Raw genomic sequence first — 23,440 nt, 5'->3', positions numbered from 1 at the left:
CCAAGAGATGTAGATGGAGAATTAGATCGAGACGAAGAATTTGGAGTGTTCTTTTTATTGTGACCGTCCCATAAGAATTTTTGTCATTGTCCTTAGACGATTCAATAGAGGAAGAGTTACCATTACCGTAGGTCGTTTTGAGCTTACCCTTATTGTGCTTCATTTCTTGAAATTGAGCCAAGCGTATCGCCTCTTGTAATGTCTTTGGATCACTTGCTTCCACGTCAAACTTGATTGAGTGACATATGAATTTTCGTGATTTGCGCTGTTGGTTTTTGGTTGATTTTGTGCAAGGATTTTTTTGGTTAGCTTTTGGGAGAGTCACAGTAGCTCAGTGCGCTACCATGCATGGGACAAGTGGGACGAGAGGCATTCGTGCCTGGCGTTGGAGCCCTATAAGTTGGTCGGCTATGGACAAACTCGTGGATACCTGCTGCAGCTCAATAGGAGCACTATAGTGAATAGGAAGGAGGAGAGAATGCTGGCTCTCGCGAGAGTAGGTGGGCTGTTAGGTGCAGCGGAATGAATGTTGTATTTTCTCAAGATTAGTGATCTTTATTGCTCAAGGTTCCTTTTAGTTCTTAGGGAAAGAGAGAGCTTTCCGTCTTATGGAGAGTGCTATGATCACAAGACAAAGTGAGCGGATATTGTGCGTGCAAGTGAATGAGACTGAGAGAAGGAGATAAAAGAGATACGACACCGAGAGGTTGTAAAACCCTCCTCCGAAGGCCCCACTCTCGTCGGCGAGAGTGGTCTACTTTGATTGCATAAGGTGTACAATGCGTATGCAATGGACTGATGCAATGGGACTATGCCGGTGACGACGACGGTGATGACGACGACGACTTGATGGCTGAAATCTGTGGTCTTCTAACGGCTGAATTTCATGGCTGTTTTGGTGGCTGAAAAAACGCTGGTTTCTGAGGCTGAAAACGTTGGTTTTCTGAAGCTGAAGCTGAAAACGCTGGTTTTCTGAAGCCGGAAACGCTGGTTTCTGAAGAGGAAAACGCTGGTTTTTCTGAAGCTGAAAATGCTGGTTTTTTTGAAGCGGAAAACGCTGGTTTTTTTGAAGATGAAAACACTGGTTTTCTGAAGCTGAAAACGCCGGTTTTCTGACGATGAGGCTGATGCTGAAAACGCTAAGGTGCTGAGGGTCTTGCTTGAGAGGGAATCCTCCAAGGTTGGGAGTCTTGCTGAGAGAGAGGGGGAACCATTCGCCGAAGCGTGTTGTTCTCCTTGCTCATCTGCCAATTTGTGCTAACTTGGGTTTGCTTATATATTAACTTACCCAATTTGCCCTACTGACTACCCAACAAAAGTCACTTAATAAATAAGTGAAAATTGTCAAAAATAGGGAAAATGGGATAAAGTCACTTGAAAAATCCCCTAACTGATTCTAATGGATTCTGAAGGGAAGACTGATGATCATGCTGTGTGCAACCGGAGGATATGCATCTATTGCTAAGTGATTGGGCATGCACGGTCTACGAATAGACTCACAAAAGTGCCAGATCACTTCTAATCTAGACTGACGAGAACCCTGCTATGTTGTAGCTTGTCCACGGACACATAGGGTTGGGATGTGTCACGTGACATGGGCTCAAACTGGCCGATAGTTATATGCGCGGACACAGCATTTGCACGCTGTGCTCCCAATTAGAGGGTTGTTCGCTTTCGTATTTGTTGATGAACTGTTCGGTGGTTAATGATTCTAGGGGGCGATGGCTAAACCGATTCAACTCCACCTTCAACGCAATCGACCCTTCGTTGGACCCTGAAGAAAGGACCGTTATCCTCCTTGGTGGGGAGGCTCGCAGGAAGCGGATGCCCTTCTGGGTACGCCGTGATCAGCACTTGAGGGACGGAACCGCAGGGCGGGTGCCTGTGGCGAAGTTCCTCGGTGAAGTTGTACCCCGGTACTTGGGTGCTCTGCATAGGCGGATGGGGAGATAATGCTCCCCTTCCTATGCCATATTTTGAATCCGATCCCTTCCGGGGGAAGTGACGTAATTCTCCCCAAGTGAAGCGAGATGAGCTATAAGAGCACCCAAGTGCCATTCCCCCCCCCCCCCCCCCCCCCCCCCCCCCCGAGGGGGGTCAACTTCACCTAAAAGGGGTTGGGAGGTGTTAAAGGGAGACACCCACGAGCCTCAGCGGACGCCACCTGTGAGCCGACGCCCTTCCAAGCGGGTATGGCATTTCCTAAGGGAAAACCGTCGTGTAGGCAGTTTAGTGAGGTGAGCGATAAGCTACATGGAGGAGGCAACTCCAAAGGAAAGACCGAAGCAAGTTCTGCAGTACCTGGGCCTCTGAACAGAGGTACTTGGTCGCTGTCACGCCCAAATCAAGTTGGCAAAATGGGTCTCTCAAGGGAACAGTCATCGCCCTAAGAGTGTAGATAATTCTGGCCTCTCGCAGTCCAGAGGAAACTAGTGACAAAAGCGTTTGCCTTCGGTTTTTGGGTGCATTGTCCTGGTCATTCTTCTTGTTCACTTTTGTGGTGTATGAGGAGAGCGGCCGGGCGTGCCCTACTCGACTCCGAAAACAAAACAAAAAAATAAAAGCGTGTTTCTGTCCTTTGAAACCCCGAAACAGTGAAACTGCTGAAACGTTCGGCGAAACGAGTTGATTTATTTATTTTTGGCCTTTTTTGACTAATTGACCTCAAACCACCTTGTTCACTCGTGACTCAAGTAGATTTTGGTATTTCACATGTCTTGACATGTGAAATTGTATGTATATTCAATGTAAGGTAATTTGTACAATTATAGGGTAAAACGAAACCTGTATTTTGCTTTCTTTGAGCTCCGAAACAAAACGTTTCAGAAACCTCGAAACGCATGAAACCCCGAAACGTTCGTTCCATGTCACATTGGCCCTGGAGAGTGCTTTTGCATCTAATGCTTTTGGGCATACCTTGCAAGTTTATAAGGACCCTTGGGGCCACTCTTCCGTAGAGCATCTCGACGCAGAACCTCGGAGAGAGTTAGACCCTTGGGAGTTGTACTTTGCGACGCAGAGCCTCGGAGAGGGTTAGACCCTTGGGAGTTGTACTTTGTAAAGAATATTAATAAAGAGATACCGAAAGGGCCTCAATCTTTGAGACTAGTGCATCTTGGCTCAGAACTCAGCCGTGCTGGGTTGACTGTCCTCTTCTCTCTCTCCCCCCCAAGTTCAGTGATTTTGCAGTTTTTTTGCTATTGATTTCTCGCTTGAAGTGTCCAAGCCTGTAATAGTGGTGTTAGAGCTCATAACGATTCTTCTTCTTCAAAGGATCCGATCCTTTTTGCCGCACACATGGGTTCTTGCGGAGAATTTGACGGAGACGACCCCCTTCGATTGTTGGCCGTCGAGAAGATGAAGAAAAGGTGAAACTAATGGAGATTTTGGTAAATTGACCCAAATATGTGAATCACCTGAAGCATTACCCAATTGATGAGATTCACTCGAGATGGTGAGAGGCTGTTGATTCTCCTCTCAAGACGGCAAGGAAGTAGAAAGAAAAGACGAGTGCAAAGAAGCAGAATTTGTACTTGCAAAAAGAGTTTTCAAAGCTCTTGAAAAGAAGATGAACTAATTAATGAAAGGCTTAAAGCACTATCGGAAAGCAGTGGATTTCCCTGGTTACTTGGGCCGGAAGTCGACTTTTGATGTGGTAAGCAGATCCAAGAAGTGTGTCTCGAGGAACACCTAGATCTTTCTTAGTCCTCAAAGAGTTCCAATAGTTCGTTGTCCTCTAGTTCCAGAGAGGATGAGAAAAGGAGAGAATCCGAGAAAAAGCAAGAAAAGGAGATTTTTGAAAAAGTCTAGAAAGTCTTGTAGGCACAGGCTGCCATCTAGCAGTAGTGGAGGAGACTTCATCCTTTGTGTTGACAGTTCAGATAGTGAATAATTGGACTAGAAGACCAAGGAGTTCAAAGATGGGGGTCAAGCAGTCAAGTTTGATACGTATTTAGGCTACCGGGACACCATCGAGCCCTTGAATTCATACGGCAGTTTGACGTCGCCGTTGCAGGAGGTCGTTTCTCGGAATGTTTCAAGGTGTGAAGGGTGGCATCTTATGTAGAGAAGGACCTAAGAAATGGGTAAAATGCAAGAGAATTTTCACTTTTGCTTGGATAATGGAAGAATATGAAGAAGATGTCAGCACGACTTGACATCATGTAAGAATGACTTAAAAATACACTTTGGATGACTATTGCGGCTTGCTAGTGTCCTCGTTTCGGAGGGTCACTTTGAAGGACCAGATTGAGCGGTTTTGCTGTGGATTTCCATAAGAGATCAGACGATATTGTCTCCAAAAGCTCTATCGAGAGACCTATGGGACATGCCAAGCAAGGTTTTGGTATGCATGCCGGTTCATTGACCTATCCTATGGACAAGACAGTGTCCACCCCGACAGAGCAAGAGTTTTTTAAGGAAGAGAGAGAACCAAGAGAATCCAGCTTGATAGGGGAGGCCAGCAGAGCTACCAACAGGTCACACAAAAAGAATGGAAAGGTAAGCGAGGTCCATCGGATAAGTTGGTCAAGGGTACTTTTTGATCCTCGATGCAAAGGCGATGGAGGAGGAGAACATTGCAAATTCGCTTGAGTTTTGAGCTGTACCTTGAAGCTTTTGGAATATTAGCAGTGTCTATGCCAAAATGTACCAATTAAGAGGTTGAATCTACTCCACTCCTTTGTCAAAAATTGCTGTCACGTTACACATCCAACCCTATGTGTCTGTGGACAAGCTACAACAGGATCAGGGTTCAGTCAGTCAAGTCAGTCTAGAATAGGAAGTGATCTGGCACTTTTGTGAGTCTGTTCGCAGACCGTGCATGTCCAGACACTTAGATTAGATGCATATCCTCTGGTTGCACACATCATGACCATCAGATTCCCATCAGATCCCATCAGTAGCATTTTTACAGTGCATAGACCTATTTTTGATATTTTTCACTTATTATTTTTAAGTGACTTTTGTTGGAAAGTAGGTAGGGCAAATTTACTAAGTTTGTATAAATAGAAACACAGAGTTAGAACTTTCTGGCAAAAGAGGCAGTAGGAGCACCTTGCTCAACAGGCAACTTCTCAGCAAGACCCCTTGTCAGAGACTGATCAGCCCTAGCGTTTTTGGATGGTGCAAGTCTGCTAGCGTTTTTCAGTTTTCAGCCCTACGACTTCGCAGCATAGCCATTATGGTAGCAGATCCTTTCCGCCTTGACTTGGCTGCGACAGCAGAACCGCAGGAGAGCCAACGTTTTTGCATTAGCACAAAGATCAGTCCTTGCTTTTTTGGATCTGCCAGACAACCCTAGCGTTTTTGCAGATCATCGCGACAAAATCAGCTATAGGACCAGCGTTTTCAGTTTTCAGTAGTCAATACTCGCAGAAGAACCCCCAAACCTTACAGATCTCACCTTCCCGCAGCAGATCCTCGCCGCACCGTCAGATCCGGCAAAGTTTGCAGATTCAACCCGGAAAACGCAGATTTCAGCATCTACGTTTTCAGCGTGTCGTCGTCGTACCGTCGTCACCGACATAGAGTCAGAATTCAGCAGATAAAGATTTGCAGATTTCAGCCCGTCTCGTCGTTGTCCTCATCGTCGTCGACATCGTCGGCAAGTCCAAGCATTGTAGAGATTTGTGCAATCATAAGTAGACCACTCTCGCCATAGAGAGTGGGGCCTTCGGAGGAGGGTTTTACAACGTCTCTGGTGTCGTATTCTCTTCTCTCTCTATCTCTCAGTCTCATACACTTTCATGCACAGTGTCCATTCACTTTGTTAGTGTCATTGCATTCTCTCATTAAGAACTAAGGCTCTTTCTTCCATAAGAAAAGGAACCTTGAGCACAGTACGAAGCACTCATCTTGAGCAAAGTTCAACATTCATTCCGCTGCACCTAACATTGGTATCAGAGCTTTGGTAGTGTTTTGTATCACTCAAGGAAAGAACCACAAGTGACAAGAACCACATAATTTTTTTTTTCTTGTTGCGGTCGCACGTAACCCAAGTCCTCTTGGGCATGTCAATTCCTAATCGTGTTTTTGAAGAGTGACAGGAAATCCACGAAAGAAGGGCTTGTCCAACCTCCCCTTGTGTCTCTTTTCACTCATTGAGAGCGGACCGTGCACTTAGCGGCCAGCCAATCAACGTGAGGTGGGAAAAAGCAACCTTGGTGTGAGCGCAAGGCCGCCAAGGGGTGCGCCCACGGAAAAGAGCAGAATTCGGGTGAAGAGAAGATCCTTCTCTAACACAGATTGCAAGTGAAAGAAGAACCTCAAGACCCGCACGAACCTCAAGAACTCAAGAACTCAAGAACTCCAAGAACCCAAGAACCAAGACTCCCAAGAACCCAAGTTTCTCGTGAACTTAAGAACCCAAGACCACAAGAACCCACAGGAACCCAAGACTTCTGTGGATGGTCCTCACCCAAAGCGGAATGGATACTTCGCTTGGAGGTGATGAGCATGAGAGAGGCAAAGAAGAAATTTCCCCTCCAGGAGGTTTTTCCGACCCTCCCCCTTTCCCATCTACGACAAGGATTGCACTAACTCCTATGAAGGCTTTCGACACGAGGATGATGGACAGGGAATTAGAACGCAAAGCAAGAGAAGCAGAAAGAAAGGCCTACGACGAAAAAATGGAAGCCATAAAGCGTGAGCACGAGCGTGAGAACAAAGAAAGACTACCAAGATTTGATCGTGAGAATAAAGCACGAATGCAAGAGATGTTGCGACTCGTTTCTCAAGTTCAGGCACAGATGCAAGAGATTCGGGAAAAGGAGACTCTCTCAGTCTCTTCTTCTCCAAAGCAAGACACACAGGATTTGCATGATAATAAGCATGATGAATTGAATGATAATGATAAGCATGCTGATTTGGATGACAATGACAAGCATGATGATCAAGATGTGATTATTCACGAGCATGATGATTTGCAAGAAAAAGAGGTGATTGTTCACAAGGATGATGTGTTAGTTGATACTTTCTCTAGTGAAGCTAACCTCATTGCAGATTCGATCAATCACGAAGAATCAATCTTGGCTTTCGAGTCGAGGTCCACAACACCCCCCAGGCAGATTCGATCAAACACGAAGAACCGATCTTGGCTCTCGAGCCTAGGTCCAAAAAACCCTTACAAGAAGTACTATGTGTTCGAATGATTCGTCAGCACGCATTGTTCGAGTGTTTCATTCGTGATCGTTTCGTGTATTTTAGTCAGCGTCTTTATGTGATTCCTTTTCCTAGGCATGACATATTGTACGTTGAGCACATTTCACTCATGAATGAGCACGGATGTATGCGGATTTCTCATGAAAAGATGAAATGTTTGCATTCAAGGAATTCACATTCTATGTTTCTTCCTTAGCACGACACAGTCGTAGAAAGAGCACAAGAAAGTATGAGCACCAAGCATGGACCTTTCCGTTGTGAATTGCCACAGTTGATTGCTTTAGATTAGAAGAGAAAGATTTGATCTCATTGTTTGCGTGGCTGTGGTGAACGGTTTGGCACTCCGTCTCTTTGTTCATCTACATTGCATGCACAGTCTTTGAGGAAGGCAAGATTTTATCCACTCACCTTACATGGAATAGGTATGTTCATGTTTTTGTGTTGGAAGTGGTTTCAGGAATTTTCAGCCATGGAGATTCTTGAAGAAGGAACAAGCATGACTCTAGACGAAGTTGAAGCATTGAAGGAGCTACTGAAGACTTTGTGTCGCTTTCGGCGCGGCCCAGAGAAGCAAGCGTTGCAGACCTTTATGAAGTTCAAGTATCGCACGACCCACATCGTAGCATGGGCCGGCGAAGAGTCCTTTCCAGGATTCTGGATGCTATTGGCGATCTCCCTCGATGCCATACAGTTCGGTACCAGTACCTCACTTTGAAAAGGAGGGGATGTCACGTGAGACATCCAACCCTATGTGTCTGTGGACACGCTACAGCAAGATCAGGGTTCAGTCAGTGAAGTCAGTCTAGAATAGGAAGTGATCTCACACTTTTGTGAGTCTGTTCGCAGAGCGTGAATGTCCAGACACTTAGATTAGATGCATATTCTCTGGTTGCACATAGCATGACCTTCAAATTCCCATCAGATCCCATCAGTAGCATTTTTACAGCGCATGGACCTATTTTCCCTATTTTTGACATTTTTCACTTGTTATTTTTAAGTGGCTTTTGTTGGAAAGTAGGTAGGGTAAATTTACTAAGTTTGTATAAATAGAAACCGAGAGTTAGCACTTTCTGGTAGAAGAGGCAGCAGGAGCACCTTGCTCAACAGGCAACTTCTCAGCAAGACCCCTTGTCAGAGACTGATCAGCCCTAGCGTTTTTGCATGGTGCAAGTCTGCTAGCGTTTTTCAGTTTTCAGCCCTACGACTTCGCAGCATAGCCATTGTGGTAGCAGATCCTTTCCGCCTTGACTTGGCCGCGACAGACAGACCCCAGCGACAGCAGAACCACAGGAGAGCCAACGTTTGTGCATCAGCTCAAAGATCAGCCCTTGCGTTTTTGGACCTGCCAGACAACCCTAACGTTTTTGCAGATCATCGCGACAAAATCAGCCATAGGACCAGCGTTTTCAGTTTTCAGCAGCAGTAAGAACTCGCAGAAGAACCCCCAAACCTTGCAGATCTCACCTTCCTGCAGCAGATCCTCGCCACACGGTTAGATCCTGCAAAGTTTGCAGATTCAACCTGGAAAACGCAGATTTCAGCATCTGCGTTTTCAGCGTGTCGTCGTACCGTCGTCATCGACATCGTCACCGACATAGAGTCACAATTCAGCAGATAAAGATTTGCAGATTTCAGCCCTTAGAGTTTTCAGATTTCAGCCCGTCTCGTCATCGTCGACATCGTCGGCAAGTCCAAGCATTGTAGAGATTTGTGCAATCATAAGTAGACCACTCTCGCCATAGAGAGTGGGGCCTTCGGAGGAGGGTTCGTCTCTGGTGTCGTATTCTCTTCTCTCTCTATCTCTCAGTCTCATACACTTTCATGCACAGTGTCCATTCACTTTGTTAGTGATCATTGCATTCTCTCATTAAGAACGGAAGGCTCTTCCTTCCATAAGAAAAGGAACCTTGAGCACAGTTCGGAGCACTCATCTTGAGCAAAGTTCAACATTCATTCCGCTGCACCTAACAATTGTATAGATTAAATAAAGTTACTAATTTCTCTTTGAGATTTTAGGGATATTGACAGAATGACAGTATTTTGCGGAATGACCTTATGAACATTTGTACATTGAATTGGAAATTTCCTTGATTGAACTGAAGACACGTCCTCTTTCATGTGTGTATTGTTAGATACATGTAGGGAAAGATGAAATGTCTGCAACATTTTTCTGATGAAGGATTTGGACTTAGTGCATCTAGACATCTGTTAGAGATCAATGAGATTTGGATGTGATGGCTAAGTCAATATGCAATCATCTCATCCAGATAGAGATCTTGATCAACTCACAACAATATGCAATCATCTCATCTAGATAGATATCTTGATGAACAAGAATCACATTCAATTCTTGAGATGGTTGCAAGTGTATCAAGAGTTCTAAACGGGATGAGATGGCTAGATTGAATGATTGAAACACGGTGTTCAATATGAACTAAGTTTGTGATTTTGTGAACTACATGCTATGCGGATGTATTTTTTTGTGGGGATGGTCATGGGCATGGTTTGCTTGATTGAAACGTGAAAAGAAAGGATATCATTATGATAGTAACAAGATTTAGTACATCAAGTCATCAGGGCAAACGTGTGAAGCGGCTATCGATGAGAGAGTTTTTGATTTCAGAGAGGGATAGTAGATTGTGCGGAGCCCATTGGGTGTGGAGTTCCCTTTGTGGTGGAATTGAATCGGCTTGGATCTTTTTCGGCTTGGTTTGTACGGCCATTTTTTGGAGTGCGAGAAGGTACCCAATTACCAAATCTTGCAACTTCAAAATGGCCTCTCCTTGCTCGAGCACGCGCGACAACAATGACCAAAAGCAACAAAGTGGCTATGGATAACGGATTGTCAACCATCCATTTAGCGGCCTATGCACTGGCACTGTTCTCAAGGAACCCGACAAATTGTTTGGCTTGAGTTTGTGAAGTCAAAAGCAAATGGCGGAGTTCGCTAGAGGACAACGACAAAGGTCAGTTGGACAAGGATGGCAATACCAATAATCAGTTAGCTGCTTCGGTACCCGGGAGGTACGACCATTGTCATGATTGTGATTCGACGCTTTGTTTGGCTCGAGAGTTTGAAGCCAAAGGCAAAAGCAGGAACTCACAGATAGACAAGGACAAAGGCAATCTGGACAGAGAATACGGTAATAAAGATTTGACAAAGAAGATCGTCATGGCACTCGTGACGGTGGCCACAGTGGCCTCGACGTTAGATTTCTAGCCAAATGACAAGTGTCACCACTAGCTTCAGCCAGAGAGAGGCTTGAGTAGTAGAGAGGGGCAAGCAATGCTCCCTATATTTAATTTGGACCCTAGTTCAAGTTATTGGTGTTTGGACCCGTAGGTCAGAGTTCAATGCACATGCATCTGGCAGGGAACTAATCAGACGTCTAAAACACTATGGATGAGTGCACCAATCCATTGTTGTTGGTCAGATTATGGACATGATGTGTTCCAACAATTCATTATCTTGGAGTTTTATATTTTGGACGTGACGTGTTCACAGTTCACGAATGGGGATTATTGGACGTAATATGGTCTACAGTTCAAAGTTTCTACAAAGGCTACCGATGCTCAAGATGGCATTACTTTCACGTACAAAGTTGAGGAGAGCAACACCGAGGTGTATCTAGTATCCCGACCGATGGTAGCTTCTTCATCGACTTGGTCTCACTATTGATGTCGTGGTATTTAGTCAATACTATGCATGATGAAGTTGATGGTTATATTGTCTTGTGGGTGACTACCATGGGTCTATACCTTGCACTTTCCTTCAAGGGTGAATCTGGGCTTATTTTGGATTCATTTAGGTATATTTTTTAGTCGTATAGCGGACATGTAGACTTCACATTGTGAAGTTTTCGTCCGAGTTACGACCAGTTGATATTGTGCTAAGTCTTTCTATCTTTTGTGGTGCGCGTGCCCTATCAACTACCTCATTTTTGTGCTAATTTTTCCGATTTAATGCTTCTTTTAGTGCTAGGCTTCGTTATGGCTGAGTTTGCCCTTGATCTTCGGAGTCATGACAGAAACTCAGTACGCTGAACTTTGTGTTGATGTATGCTCATGTAAGTGTGCATGTGGTGTGTGTTGTGTTGGGGAGCATATATTACTACCTAGTTCTACACCTACTATTGGGCACTGACGACGTCAGTGGGGATGTGGTGGTATTTAGTCGATACTATGGATGATGAAGCTGATGGTTATATTGTCTTGTGGGTGACTACCATGGGTCTATGCCTTGCACTTCCTTCAAGGGTGAATCTGGGCTCATCCTGGATTCATCTAGGTATATCACTATTGATGTCCACGATGAGCTGAAGAGAGGGTATTAAAGTTTAGGCATCTCAAGTGAACTGCCCAATGTGATCCCATTATTTAGTTTGGCTTTTAGGTATTTATTTTACTTATTTGTCAAAGTCTTGGGTAGGGCAATTTACTGGGATTGCTATATAAGCAACCCCTTGCCTCCATTGTATACACATTCAGTTATTCATTGCCAAGGTTGATTGGTTTAGGAGACAAACTCTCTCTCTCTCTCTCTCTCTCTCTCTCTCTCTCTCTCTCTCCCCTTGGTCTCTATGCTTTCGCATCGTCGACTTTGACACGCTTCATGCTCATGCGCTTAGTTAGATAGGGTTGCCCTCTTGTCCCCGTTCTCTTTCTCTTTCTCTTTCTCTTCTATGCTGAGGCGAATAGCAGATTTTTGACTTCACAAGAGCTTGGCTTGCGTGGTTTAGAGCTCCCTATTAGGGGAGAAGAGCTACTTGACGTTGAGTTTGTTGATGACTGTCACAAACTGGTGATGTGGCTGGCCTGTACACACATACACACACACACACACACACACGCCTTGGCTGGTTGACGTGGCTCAACGTACGGACACCCCCGCAGATTGCGGCGTTGGAAAAGCTAGCAGGCAGCGGACGGAAAAGCAGTAGTACGGTAGTTTTTTTGTATGGCTGGAAATTTTTTACGCCAAGGCTTTTTAGAGGTTGCTTTATTTGCCAAGCTAGCCTTGTGAGATGAAGGGCTTTATTTTTAAATGCTTAATTGGCAGCTTTTGGGGCTCTGCTTTTTGGCATCCCTTGTAAAACCTCTATAAGTGTGGGTAGGACTCCCACTTCTCAGAGCATTTGGATGCAGAGTCTGAGAGTGAGACCCTCCCACTCCCTTGTACTTTGAGTTGCAAATTAATACAAAATGAAATACCGAAATGGGCGCCAGTCTTTGGGGCCAATATCTCTAGGCACGGAACTCCGCCGGGCCATGTTGAATCAATTGCTGTGAACTGTTTTGAAGTGAATTCGTGTCGTGTCGCGGTAGAATCTTGACTTGGAGTGTCCAAGTTTGTAACAATGACTTAGTCATGTACTTGGAGGGCCATGAGGGGAGTTTGCACAAGTGTGAGCAGGCTCTTGAGGTGTTTTGTTGTGCATCAGAAGCATTGATCAACTGGAGGAAGACAATGGCTTTTTTGGTTGGCAATGCTCCTACGCGTGATTGGTCTCTGGGTGAGTGCTTCAGGTGGATACCTCCAGGGACTTCCTTACGCTATCTAGGTTGTCAGGTTGTCTTGGACTTATCCCCAAAGCAGCAGATTGCTCCTCTCGTGTTCATTAGGAGGAAACTGCTTCATTGGAGTTCTGCACAACTCTCTTTGGCAGATAGAGTTGTAGTGGTCAATCAGGTGCTTTTGGCTACTTTGTGGTACATCAGGACCTACAAGATCTTATCGAGCTCCTATATCAGCTAGTTGGAGAGGTTAATCAGGAGTTTTGTGTGATCAGGACGCGACACCGAGTTAGTGCGGGCCAAAGTGGCTTGGCAGGTCATCACCTTATCACGTTCTCAGGGGAGGCTGGAATCATCGACCAAGCACAAGAGAGCACAGCCCTCCCAAGTCATCAACCCATCACAACAGAGTAGAGCCCTCCTTGGAGGAAGCTTGTGGTTCGAGGATTGCTTCCAAGGGAGGAGCTCTGAAAGGAGGTGTTGCTTCACATGATTCGAGTTCGAGCCCCTCATGCGGGCGGCCCTTGGAGCTCGTTGTCACAAACGGGAGCGCATAACAATATAAAATACATTCGGATAAATAGGATTTATCACTTATTACTGAAGAGAAGTCTCTACAAGCACTTGAACCGAATGTATTACCACGTTTGTTCTAGAATAAGACTTGATGGTTCTTGGAAGCATCGGCTTACTATTCCTAGGGCAAAACCCTATTCCAAGGAACTTCCATTCCTTATTCCAAATCCTCGAGAATCAAGGTTCTCGCCTTTAGATCTCACCTTCCTGACTCAGGGCATGGCATCCCTGCAGCTCTTTTTCAACTCTGTTTCCAGAGTCCTCTTCCTGCAGAACAACTCTGCTTTCCCGGACATGATGTCCTTACTTGGGAATCCCAACTTCCGGATCACAACTTGAGAGACTACCTCTCTCCGATCCGTGGATCTACTTTCCAAACTCGGGTATGAAACCCTTGGGCTGATCTAGCTCTAGTTTCTCAGAGCGCTTTTCTCTTGCAGAGGCTCATGCCTTCCTTTGCTCCTACTCCCTTACGAAGAGGAAGTACACCTGCAATCAAATTCTCAGAGATCATAACATGAAAATCATTACCTTCAAAGTCTCGACTCTCGAAACGCAACTTGGTTCTCAAAAAGCAATTCCCCGGAAGAGATCTCTACGTAGAAAATCCTCTCTTTCAATCCTACATAGAAAATCCCTACGTAGAAAATCCTCTCTTTCAATCCTACACACAAAAGAGGTGTGTTCTCGCGTTCCTTCTCGTAAATCAGCCCCGTCTACGATGTTTATGGGCTGAAAACAGAGAAAAATAGCAGCTTGTCGCGATGGAAACACGCTCCATAGGCACTTTTGCGAGGGAACTCGCGCACTGGGTCTTGGCAACATCGGGTACACTTGGGGCAGCCATGGGCATCATCGGCAACGTCTTCTTTGCGGCTGAAATCTGCAGCAGCATCTCCTCCTTGCGAAAATTGATCCTCCTTTGAGCGAGGGCATGTGATGCTTTTCTAGCTCCTGGCCATGGCACGAATAGCAGAGCATTGGCTGCTCGGGTAGAGATCGCGGCCGTTTTTTTTCCCCGTGGCGCTGTTCCACTAGAAAAAGAGAGAAAAAAACGCTGTTGATTTGTTGCCTTATTTATCAGATGGCTGCCCACTTATTAAGTGGGCGGCTGGTCACCTTTAAAAATGATCTGAATTTGTCCAAAAACTCAATTAACCTTATAAGTTAAAAACAATGCTTTCACAGCACTTGCCAGGCGTCCCTGGATGCAATCACATGCACAGTTGCAATGCAGACATGGACTTCCTCGCGGGAAAGCATTTGCTTTCCCGAAAAGCAATTCCGCTTCCTTAGAAAGCATCTGTTTTTCCTCAAAGTTTCCTATGAACCCATCTTCATTCAAGCGCTTGCTTTTCCTTGTGCACAATTCTAACACAGTTCGGAATTTCCTCTTGACTATGGATATTCCCTTTCCGATGCACTTGTCACCCACCTTGTGACGTATCAGAAATACCCATCACCTAGTCCTTTCGTACCGAACTTACGGTACAATCTCCTTCGCGATGCTCTATGTCACCCATCCTATGACGCATCAGAGATGTCCGTTCTCGAATGGTCGGATACTTCTTTCCGATGCTCCCTGTCACCCATCTAATGTGATGCATCAGAAGTATCCGTTCTTGGTGGCCTTACAGATATTCCCGTTCTCAGTGCTCCCGTCATTACTTTGAATGATGCACTAGGAATACTCTGTACTCGGATGTCTCCATACCCTCTCACTTAAAATTCCAATAATTTATTTAAAATTATTTTTATTTGGTGTTCCAAGCGAGAAAATCCTCACTTATAAATCCAATAATTCATTTAGAATTATTTTCCTGTCAAATAAAGCCAATTTAGCAACACTCGTCCACCAGGTGGATTTTTACAGAGATGCGCAGAGTTGGTCTGGGCAGGAGATTGGAGGACTGATTTGCTACGAGGTTGCTTAGGTTCTAGGAGAAGTTGAGGAGTGGCCTGGAGCAGCATCGCCCACTTGCATGGAGGAGACAACCTATTGTTTGGAACCCCATGGTTAGCACATAGAGAGGCCACTTGGTTGGTAGCAAGCCTCACATCTCTTGGGGTCCCATGGCAGAGGGTCTAGCCCGCACTCTCAGCTACTGGCTTTAGTTTTCAGGCTTGCCCGAGGAGGTTCAGAGCATATAGTTACGAGGCATGAGGGGGTGATGAACATGTGTCAGGATATCACATAGGCTTTACGAGCTGAGTGGCTTACCCCTCTAGAGGCAGTAGCTTCCAGATGGATGGGGGCCGTCGTGCGGTTGGAGGTCCTCATTGCTGTTCGAGCTTGCTCGGAGTTAGTACCGTGCATGTTCTTTGAGATTCAGGGAGAGAGTCGCCTTCACAAAGTCTCAATAGAGGTTCCACAGGTTGCAGAGTGCTATTTTCAGAGGATCCGAGTTGTGGGCATCTGTGGGAGGACTTGTGTGATAGATCTTGACCCAATAGATCTTGAGACAGGATAGTGGCGGCTTTGGGCTTGGGAGAGCCGCCCTCTGGCACGAGTGTAGTGAGACCCGGGAGAGTGGTTATGGGGGGATCCTTTCTCTTCAGCTGACCACCTGGGGACTCCATTTTTCCAGTACATAGCTCGCTTGGGACGTCACATACTGGTAGCATAGAGAGAGGCTCGTCTTGCTGTAGCACTTGTAGGGGTTGTGGGACAACAGGCAGCCGAGGATCGCTACTATGTTTTAGTGGCTAGTTCCACACAGAGCTACAACAGTTGGGAGTTGGTTAGTACACAATGGCTTCTCGACAACTTGTGCAGCTTGCTGCCATCCTTTGGAGAGTCAGCGTCATTGTGTGTGGGATTGCCTCATGGCACAACAGGTTTGGCTTTGGATTCTTCGGCTGATGCCAGCCCTTTCCACAACTCGACCATACGCTTGGGGCGCAGTAGCTTGGTCCACTCTCACGGGCCTTGCGCTCCATTTTGAGTTGGCTTCCATCAACAGGATGATAGTGATTCAGGGGGTTGACCTACACTCCAACTTGCCACAGAGCTCACCCCTAGGAGTGGTGCAGTGATAGAGAGTGTTGTTGGGAGCTCTGGTTTATCTCGCGGGCCTGTTGCTTTTGCATCTATGAGGCTCGCCCTGTCCCACCAGGTAGAGACTGTTCGTGACTTTTGACTGGAGCTGATTCTTACACTCAGGGTCAATTTGAGAGACTTCGCGGTCGCTCCGATCGCATGCGGAAGCGTCGAGAGGCTTTCTTGCGACTTTGGCGCCCATGGCCTTTCTTCACCATGGTGCAAGGTGTGCCTAGATGGTACTACCGGCCACCAGTGTGGCTATTTCCTCCTCCCATCTCGTGATTTAGCCCTCATTGAACATACTTTGTTTTTTCACCGGGAGAGTCTCCCCATGTTTCTGATGTAGCCCTCTTTAGTAGATGTGGTTTGTAACCCTATGGGCAATTCTATTAACTAATGGAAGAATCTTTTTGTCGTTTTTTTTTTTTTGATTGCCTTCTGAATTTGGGGAAATCTCCATAATGCTACGAGTCTTGACCATGCAAGGACTTCCGCTCTTGTGCTCAAGGAATGTCGTAGACTTATCTTCGGGACAACTATCTACCCCTCGGTGCACCGCACATGCGACACCTAGTATACAAGTGGTTGCTATTTTGCGACACTCAAGGTGCACGGTCCTACGTGCAAGGGTCTCAACCAAACCCTACCCCCCCGCCCCACCAACACACACACAACACACACAATTGCCGATGCGGTATTTGCTTTTGATTGCGTAAATGGAATGTATACACATGCAATACTTCAAATGCAAACTATATTGACTGGAAGGGGGGATGTCGCCGCGGTAACTCTTCAAAATGAAGCACCTTCGGGGCCTGCTGAAAGTCTGGGCAGCAGCGAGAACTTTGCATTAGCGAACGGGATGCCTTTTCAGCGAGGAAAAGGGCTTAAATAAAAAAACCCTGGGGCTGCTGGGCTGATCTGGTTTGTGCTCGCGATGGGAAGCCAAGAATGCCAAGGGCTGCAAAAACGCTGGGGCTGATTTGGCGCTGGCCGATCTGATGTTATACTGACTTTTGAGGGGCCAGGTCGGGAAAATTGTGCCCAAGTCGGAAAATGTGTAGATGTGTGCACATGGGAGTTTTTAGGCGATAACTCACTGTTCCGTGACCCATTTGACGAGTGGGCTGAACCGACACATTCCTATAACCTAGACCTACATGCATGTTATGCCAGATGCCCATGGAAGTATAATAACATCTATCAAAACTCTTGCACGTGTTAGAGGGTTCCAAAATTGGAAAACATAAACTAATGGACTCCGGACATGCAGGTCTTGCAAGAAGACTCACAAAGTTGCTGGTACTAATCCTCCTAGGATTCTAGACATTCCCTTTCTAGAGATATGTACAAAATTGGCTTTGGAAGTTGATGAAACATGTCCACGTGGCACACAAAGCCATGTGGACGTGACAGAATAAGATTTATGCAAGATTGACTTTGGAAAAATATATGTTTTCTTAGGTTTAGCCTATAGAACCACTTTAGACCATAGCTTCGCACTAAAACAATATCGATTCTTTGATACTAGCCTTGAAAGGCCTAAATTTGCTTCCCTGTCAGCATTTTCAAAATTACAATGTTTTGCTTATTGTATAGGCATGAAAGCTAGGCTTTTGAGGATAACTATGCTCTTTTAAAAGTTATTTTCTATTAGGAAAGCTTTATAAACATGAGAAATATACTTCCTTTAAGAAATTATAGGCCTTCTATTGAAATTTTTTAAGAAAACGGCTTGAAATTTCTGGTGAAATTTTAAATTTAAATTCTTTCATGAATCTCTTAGTATAGTATCCATTTTTTCATATAGAAAACGTTCTGCATGTCATAACCAAACAATGAACAAAACTTTAAATTTTGTTTCCGGCTTCACCAAAAAAATTCAAAGGTTTTGGTAGGAAAACAGGACATTTTAGTGTCTTAAGACACTTTTCTGTCCATTACAGAACTAGTGTTGAATTAATTAACATAGGGTGAGTTGATTGTGATGCACATTGCAAATTGAAGGCAAGGCCTCCAAGAGGTCAAGGTTGAGTTCTGGGATGTGAAGCTTTTTAACAAGGGGAGAGGGGGTTGGACAGTAACCTTGTATAGGCTAGTGACATGTTTGCTATTAGTGGAGTCATAGAAGCCTCAATTCCATGTTGACTTAGTTTCATGGGTTTGTTTGATCATTGATGGCCTAAGGGCATGTCTCACGTTTGGTTGGAAAATCTTCTTATTTAGTTTGTGTGTTGCTAGTTAGGACTTTCAGGCTACTATAGCTCAGTTTCACTGGCCTCTTAATCAAACACATGATTAAGAGATGGATCATTTTTTTGTCCATTTTTATTTGTCAGCGGACGACTCTGATTTTGTTGTTCTCTTCTTTTCCTCACGCTACAGTCAGTAGCATGAAATGATCACAGCCTTGATAGAAACCAAGGTCTATTAATACTTCATTACAAGAAGGAAACATGAGAGGGAGTGCTATTAAGTTTTAACAGATCTACATAGGGTCTGTTCTTGCAATTCTGTCTAGATGTTTTTATCAGATGCACTTATTTTCTTCAAGTTCTTACATCCAAAGCTTGATTTTTCTTTTCTTTTTGGATTTTCAGTATGAACATTTGATGCTGGAAGATCTGATCAATCAGGGCCACTCCGAACCTGAAAAGAAGAAAGGTACAGGCATTAAGGCTTTTCAGGTGCAAGTCAACCCAGATTTCCACAGCCGTTGCTATTACGTAGTTCGGACAGATGGCTCAGCCGAAGATTTTAGCTACAGGAAGTGTGTTGATCATATCTTACCACTCCCTGAGGAATTTAGAGCACGATCTGGTGACCTCAGGGTAGGTGACAAAAAGAAGGGGGGAGGTGGTTATGGGGGTCACCACGATAACCGAGGGAGGGGTGGTCGAGGTGGCGGTGGTCGTGGGGGTGGTGGTGGTTGGCGAGGTGGTGGTGGTGGTGGGCGTGGAAGAGGCAATCGAGGGCGTGGGGGCAGATTTTGAGGTGCAAGAATTAAGATATTGGCTTATGATTGCTGACAATGAAGAAGGGTTTATATTAGTTTACCAATGTTATGAATTGCAATTTGCTAAGTGAGAATACATGTAGGGTTGGCTAGCCCTCATCATCAATGACTTAGAAAATTTGGTCTTCTTTTCAAAATACACATCATTTTTGTTTTTAATGGGAGGCTGTAGAGGGAGTGTCTATTATGAAATTTTTGGCCTACATAAGGCCTTAGTAAAACAGTGAACTCTTGGGAGCAATTATGGACTAGGGGAAAAAGCTTTTGTAGATTAGTGCCACATGGCAAGTTAATGATGGCAAACTTTGATTCGTAGTATTGATTGTAAGAGATACGTTAACTAAGCATCGTCTTTTTTGTTTATGTAGGCCACTAGTAGAGATAGCTGACTTTTGTTTTCCTCTTTCCTTAAAAGAGGAGCATTGAGTAGTGGCTCATGCACACATCACCGTCTCCATTTCTGCATGGAAGAGAGCACGTCCACCACTGGATATCATGCATGAAGGAAGCTAATGGTTATATTGCCATGTGGTTTCCCACCACGAGTCTTAAAGGTGTATCTAAGCTTATCCTAGAATCATGTAGGTATATATGATTCCCAGAAGTCATTGGATGAGCCTCAAAACTTCACCCAAAGGTCTCTATGTACCGTGCCGAAGAAGGATACCATATCTACGCAGTTGTATGTCCAAACATGGTACATGATTCTGAAATTATAATGATGACGGTAAACCTTTTTATGCTCCAATTGAAATGAATCAAAATGTAATGTAGTCAAGCTGTTGCTCATTAAGTTCTTTTTGGAAGAGAGAAGAATAGTACTTTAATATATATATAGTTCTTGCGGCTTTTAAAGTGCTCTCTCTCTCTCTCTCTCTCTCTCTCTCTCTCTCTCTCGTCAGAGAGAGACTCTCGAAGAGAGAGAGAGAGAGAGCACTTTAAAAGCCGCAAGAACTATATTTATATTACTTCATACATATATATATATATATAGCTCTCGAGAAGAGAGAGAGAATCTATGAAGTAATATAAATATAGTTCTCTCTCCCTCTCACACTCTCTCTCTCTCTCTCTCTCTCTCTCAGACCTTATGAAGTAATAGAGTTGTACTTGTGCCTCTAGAATTGGCACCATTTGGGTGTCTAGATCTGTGGTGCTCGAAAAAACCTTGGTTTAGTGCAATATTTTGATGTCTCTCTAGATTTCAAATTTGAACGTGAAGTCACAAAATTGTGTTAAAAACATCAAATATAGTCAATGTACCTCTACTATCTCTCTATGTGTAGGTTTCTGAAGTTTATAGAAGAAAGTTATTTTTTGAGCACCGGTGCAGAGGTGGTTTTGAAGTAATAGAAACCAACCTCTTCTTTTCCTGTCTTTTTTCTAGTAAATCTACTTTTGTTGTTTAGTCGTGCCATCATATTTCCTTATTTGTTGAAAGAGGATACTTGTTCAAAAGAGTCGAGAACAATCGCTCATTTTTGCAACTTAGAAGTTTGTCTTCAACGTTTCTTCTTTTGGAATGCTCCAAACAATAAGTCATGAAGTCTTTAAAAATGGAGTGCTTAAAAGCTCACTTATTGTTTAGTTTAGTGATGCATTAATTTGGTATTTAGTTATCTTCAGTGCTTCTAGCATCTTTACACTTACTGGGCAAGTGCTAGCTTAATGAGGGAAATTTGAAAAATTAAAGGGTACTTGAGGGCTATATTGGAAAATTGTAAAATTTGAGGGGTATTTTGAGAACTTCTACAAATTTCAAGGGTATATTCCCTTCAAAAAAGAAAATTCCTCTCTATCCTTGGGCGGAAAAATGAAGCATTGGGCTTCAAAGCTAGAGTTGAGTCACACTAGTTCTAGTGGGGGCAATGGGGGGAAGAAATAACTATAGGTCGCTTGCACCTATGCTTGGTATGTGAGGAAGAAACTTCAAGGCATGAGTAGTAGTGACGTGAAAGCTATGGATTGGAACAACAAGCCCTACAAATGAGGAGAGGAAATGTTTTCCTGAAGTATAACTTAATACCCCCTTTTTCCAAGCGCTAGCAAGAATAATTTCGACATTCAATTTTGCTAGCGTGTTTTCGTCATTTTCTCATAATAGAATGCGGCCTCCCTCCACTCATCCATGATGCGATCCGGCTCTTAAAGAATACACAACCTTGTAAGAAATCGGATATAGAAGATGATGGGCACGTTATGACCACAAGTGCGTGACTTGTCCTCCAAACGAGAGAGAGAGAGAGAGATAGATAGATAGATAGATTTTATTATCGTCCTCGGAGGTCAAATATGACCTATGGGACCAAAGTTACATGTGATGTAGTATGTGTACCGCTGATGAGTGACTCTCGATGCTCCAAAATTGTAGTGATGAGAGTCGCAATGGAGAGCCCACACTTTGGCTGGGAGAGGAAAGTGTGTAGGTCTAAGTTATGGCTGAAAATGTGAGAGAAGCAAGTTCGGATGTGATCAAAAGCTGAGCACTCTAGTAGTGTGTGGTACTCAGACTCTCGAACTTGCAGTGAGCATAATGTGCACAATCGATTTGACTCTTCTCCATTGCCCCAACGCCCTATCTCGCATCGAAGGAAATGGGAGCTAAGCCGAATTGCTGCGATAGTGCGTATCGCGGACAAGGGAATAGGCTCAAGCATGTAAGTGTGAGTACGGTTTCCTCTCTCAGCGAAGAACATGGTTTTGTAGTTGGGGGCAATATAGGTGGTGTAATGTATGAAGCGTGACCCACCGGATTTCTCCCAAGCCGTAATACATTGGCGTTGTAGAAAAGCTTCATTCACTTGAGAGTCAATTGAAGCATCATGTAGCAAGTGTAATGCATCCCATCTCCCAAACCACTTTTTTATGTCTTGCATCCATCCCGTGCTCAAGATCTTGTTTTATGCGTCTTTTGAACTTTTTTGCTTGCTTCCCATGCAATTGTAGGAAGTCGATGTGAGGGGTTTTGACGCATCTTTATCATGTACTCCACAACCCTTTCCATGCCCATAACCTCAATTGGAAGAGATCCCGACTCAAGAAGTAGGAGCATATATGGTGTTTGTGTCTTAACTTGGAGAAAGTTTGTAAGAAAACGCTTTTGGACATTCTCAAACTCTTTCCAAGTAGACTTTGAGATGCTCCCATCCCACACTTCAACTCCATAAAGAAGAACCGGTGTCACCAATGCATCAAAAAGATACTTCTTGAGAACCCAACACTTGATGTTTCCCGCATTACACATGTTTTCAAATGCATAATATGCTCTCTTTCCCGCTTCCAAACGACGCATAGTACATTCATGCCACTTGTGATTGGATGGAACCTCAAGGCCAAGGTACTTAAAGCTCTCAACAACTTCAAGTGTCTCGTTGTTGTACACAATGCATGGCTTCTCCTTATGGTTGGTTTTCACAAGCATAACCTTTGTTTTGGATTCATTTACAATCAGCCCACTATGCAAGCAAAAGTTCTCAAGGACAACCATAAGCTTTTGTGCATCTTCTAAAGTGTGTGCTAGAAGCACTACATCATCCGCATACAACAAAAGCATGATTACCGCATTGCAAATAGTGACCTCTTCAATGCCTTCTTCTTGCATAAAGTCAAGTACCATTTGTTCCAATTGATCGATGCATAGACCAAAGAGAGTTGGTGACAATGGACATCCTTGTTTAACCCCAATAGTGCTTACAAAAATTTCTGAAATTTCTCTTCCCATGCGCAATTGACAAATCACCTTCTCATAGATTCGAGAAACCGCAAGCATAAACTCACTTGGCACTTGGAGTTCTTCCATCCTTCTCCACAAATTGTTACGTGGAATCATATCAAAGGCTTTCTTAAAGTCCACAAAACAACAATACAATCGCTTGCCTTTCAACCGACTTTCCTCCATGAGAACACGAAGAGTGACAAGATGATCAATGGTGCTATGGCATCGACGAAAACCCGCTTGTCCCTTTGCACGCTTGTCATTCTCTTCAGCCCAATCACTCAATTTCATCTCCATTATGCACCCAAATAACTTTGCCATAAGAGACCCAATCATTATAGTCCGGTAATTGCTTACATTCTTTACATCCCCTCCTTTATGCAAAGGCTTAATCCAATTAGTACTCCAATCATAA

The 23,440-nt window shown here is 44.3% G+C and overlaps 1 protein-coding gene across 1 annotated transcript in view; it reads left to right on the top strand.

The window, feature by feature from the left end:
- The window catches only part of LOC147444246 (DCL-like protein), a 37,302-nt gene extending 17,244 nt beyond the window's left edge, over nucleotides 1–20,058 (top strand). The window contains exon 2 of the mRNA XM_086526934.1: nucleotides 18,895–20,058. Within this exon, the coding sequence (XP_086383060.1) occupies nucleotides 18,895–19,287 (393 nt within the window). The 3' untranslated portion in view covers nucleotides 19,288–20,058. The remainder of the gene's footprint in view (nucleotides 1–18,894) is intronic.
- The last annotated feature ends 3,382 nt before the right edge of the window (nucleotides 20,059–23,440 follow it).

Source organism: Adiantum capillus-veneris, chromosome 13, assembly GCF_014529385.1.
Source record: "Adiantum capillus-veneris isolate H3 chromosome 13, ASM1452938v2, whole genome shotgun sequence".
NCBI lineage: Eukaryota > Viridiplantae > Streptophyta > Polypodiopsida > Polypodiales > Pteridaceae > Adiantum > Adiantum capillus-veneris.
This window is presented reverse-complemented; position numbering and strand designations above follow the sequence as displayed.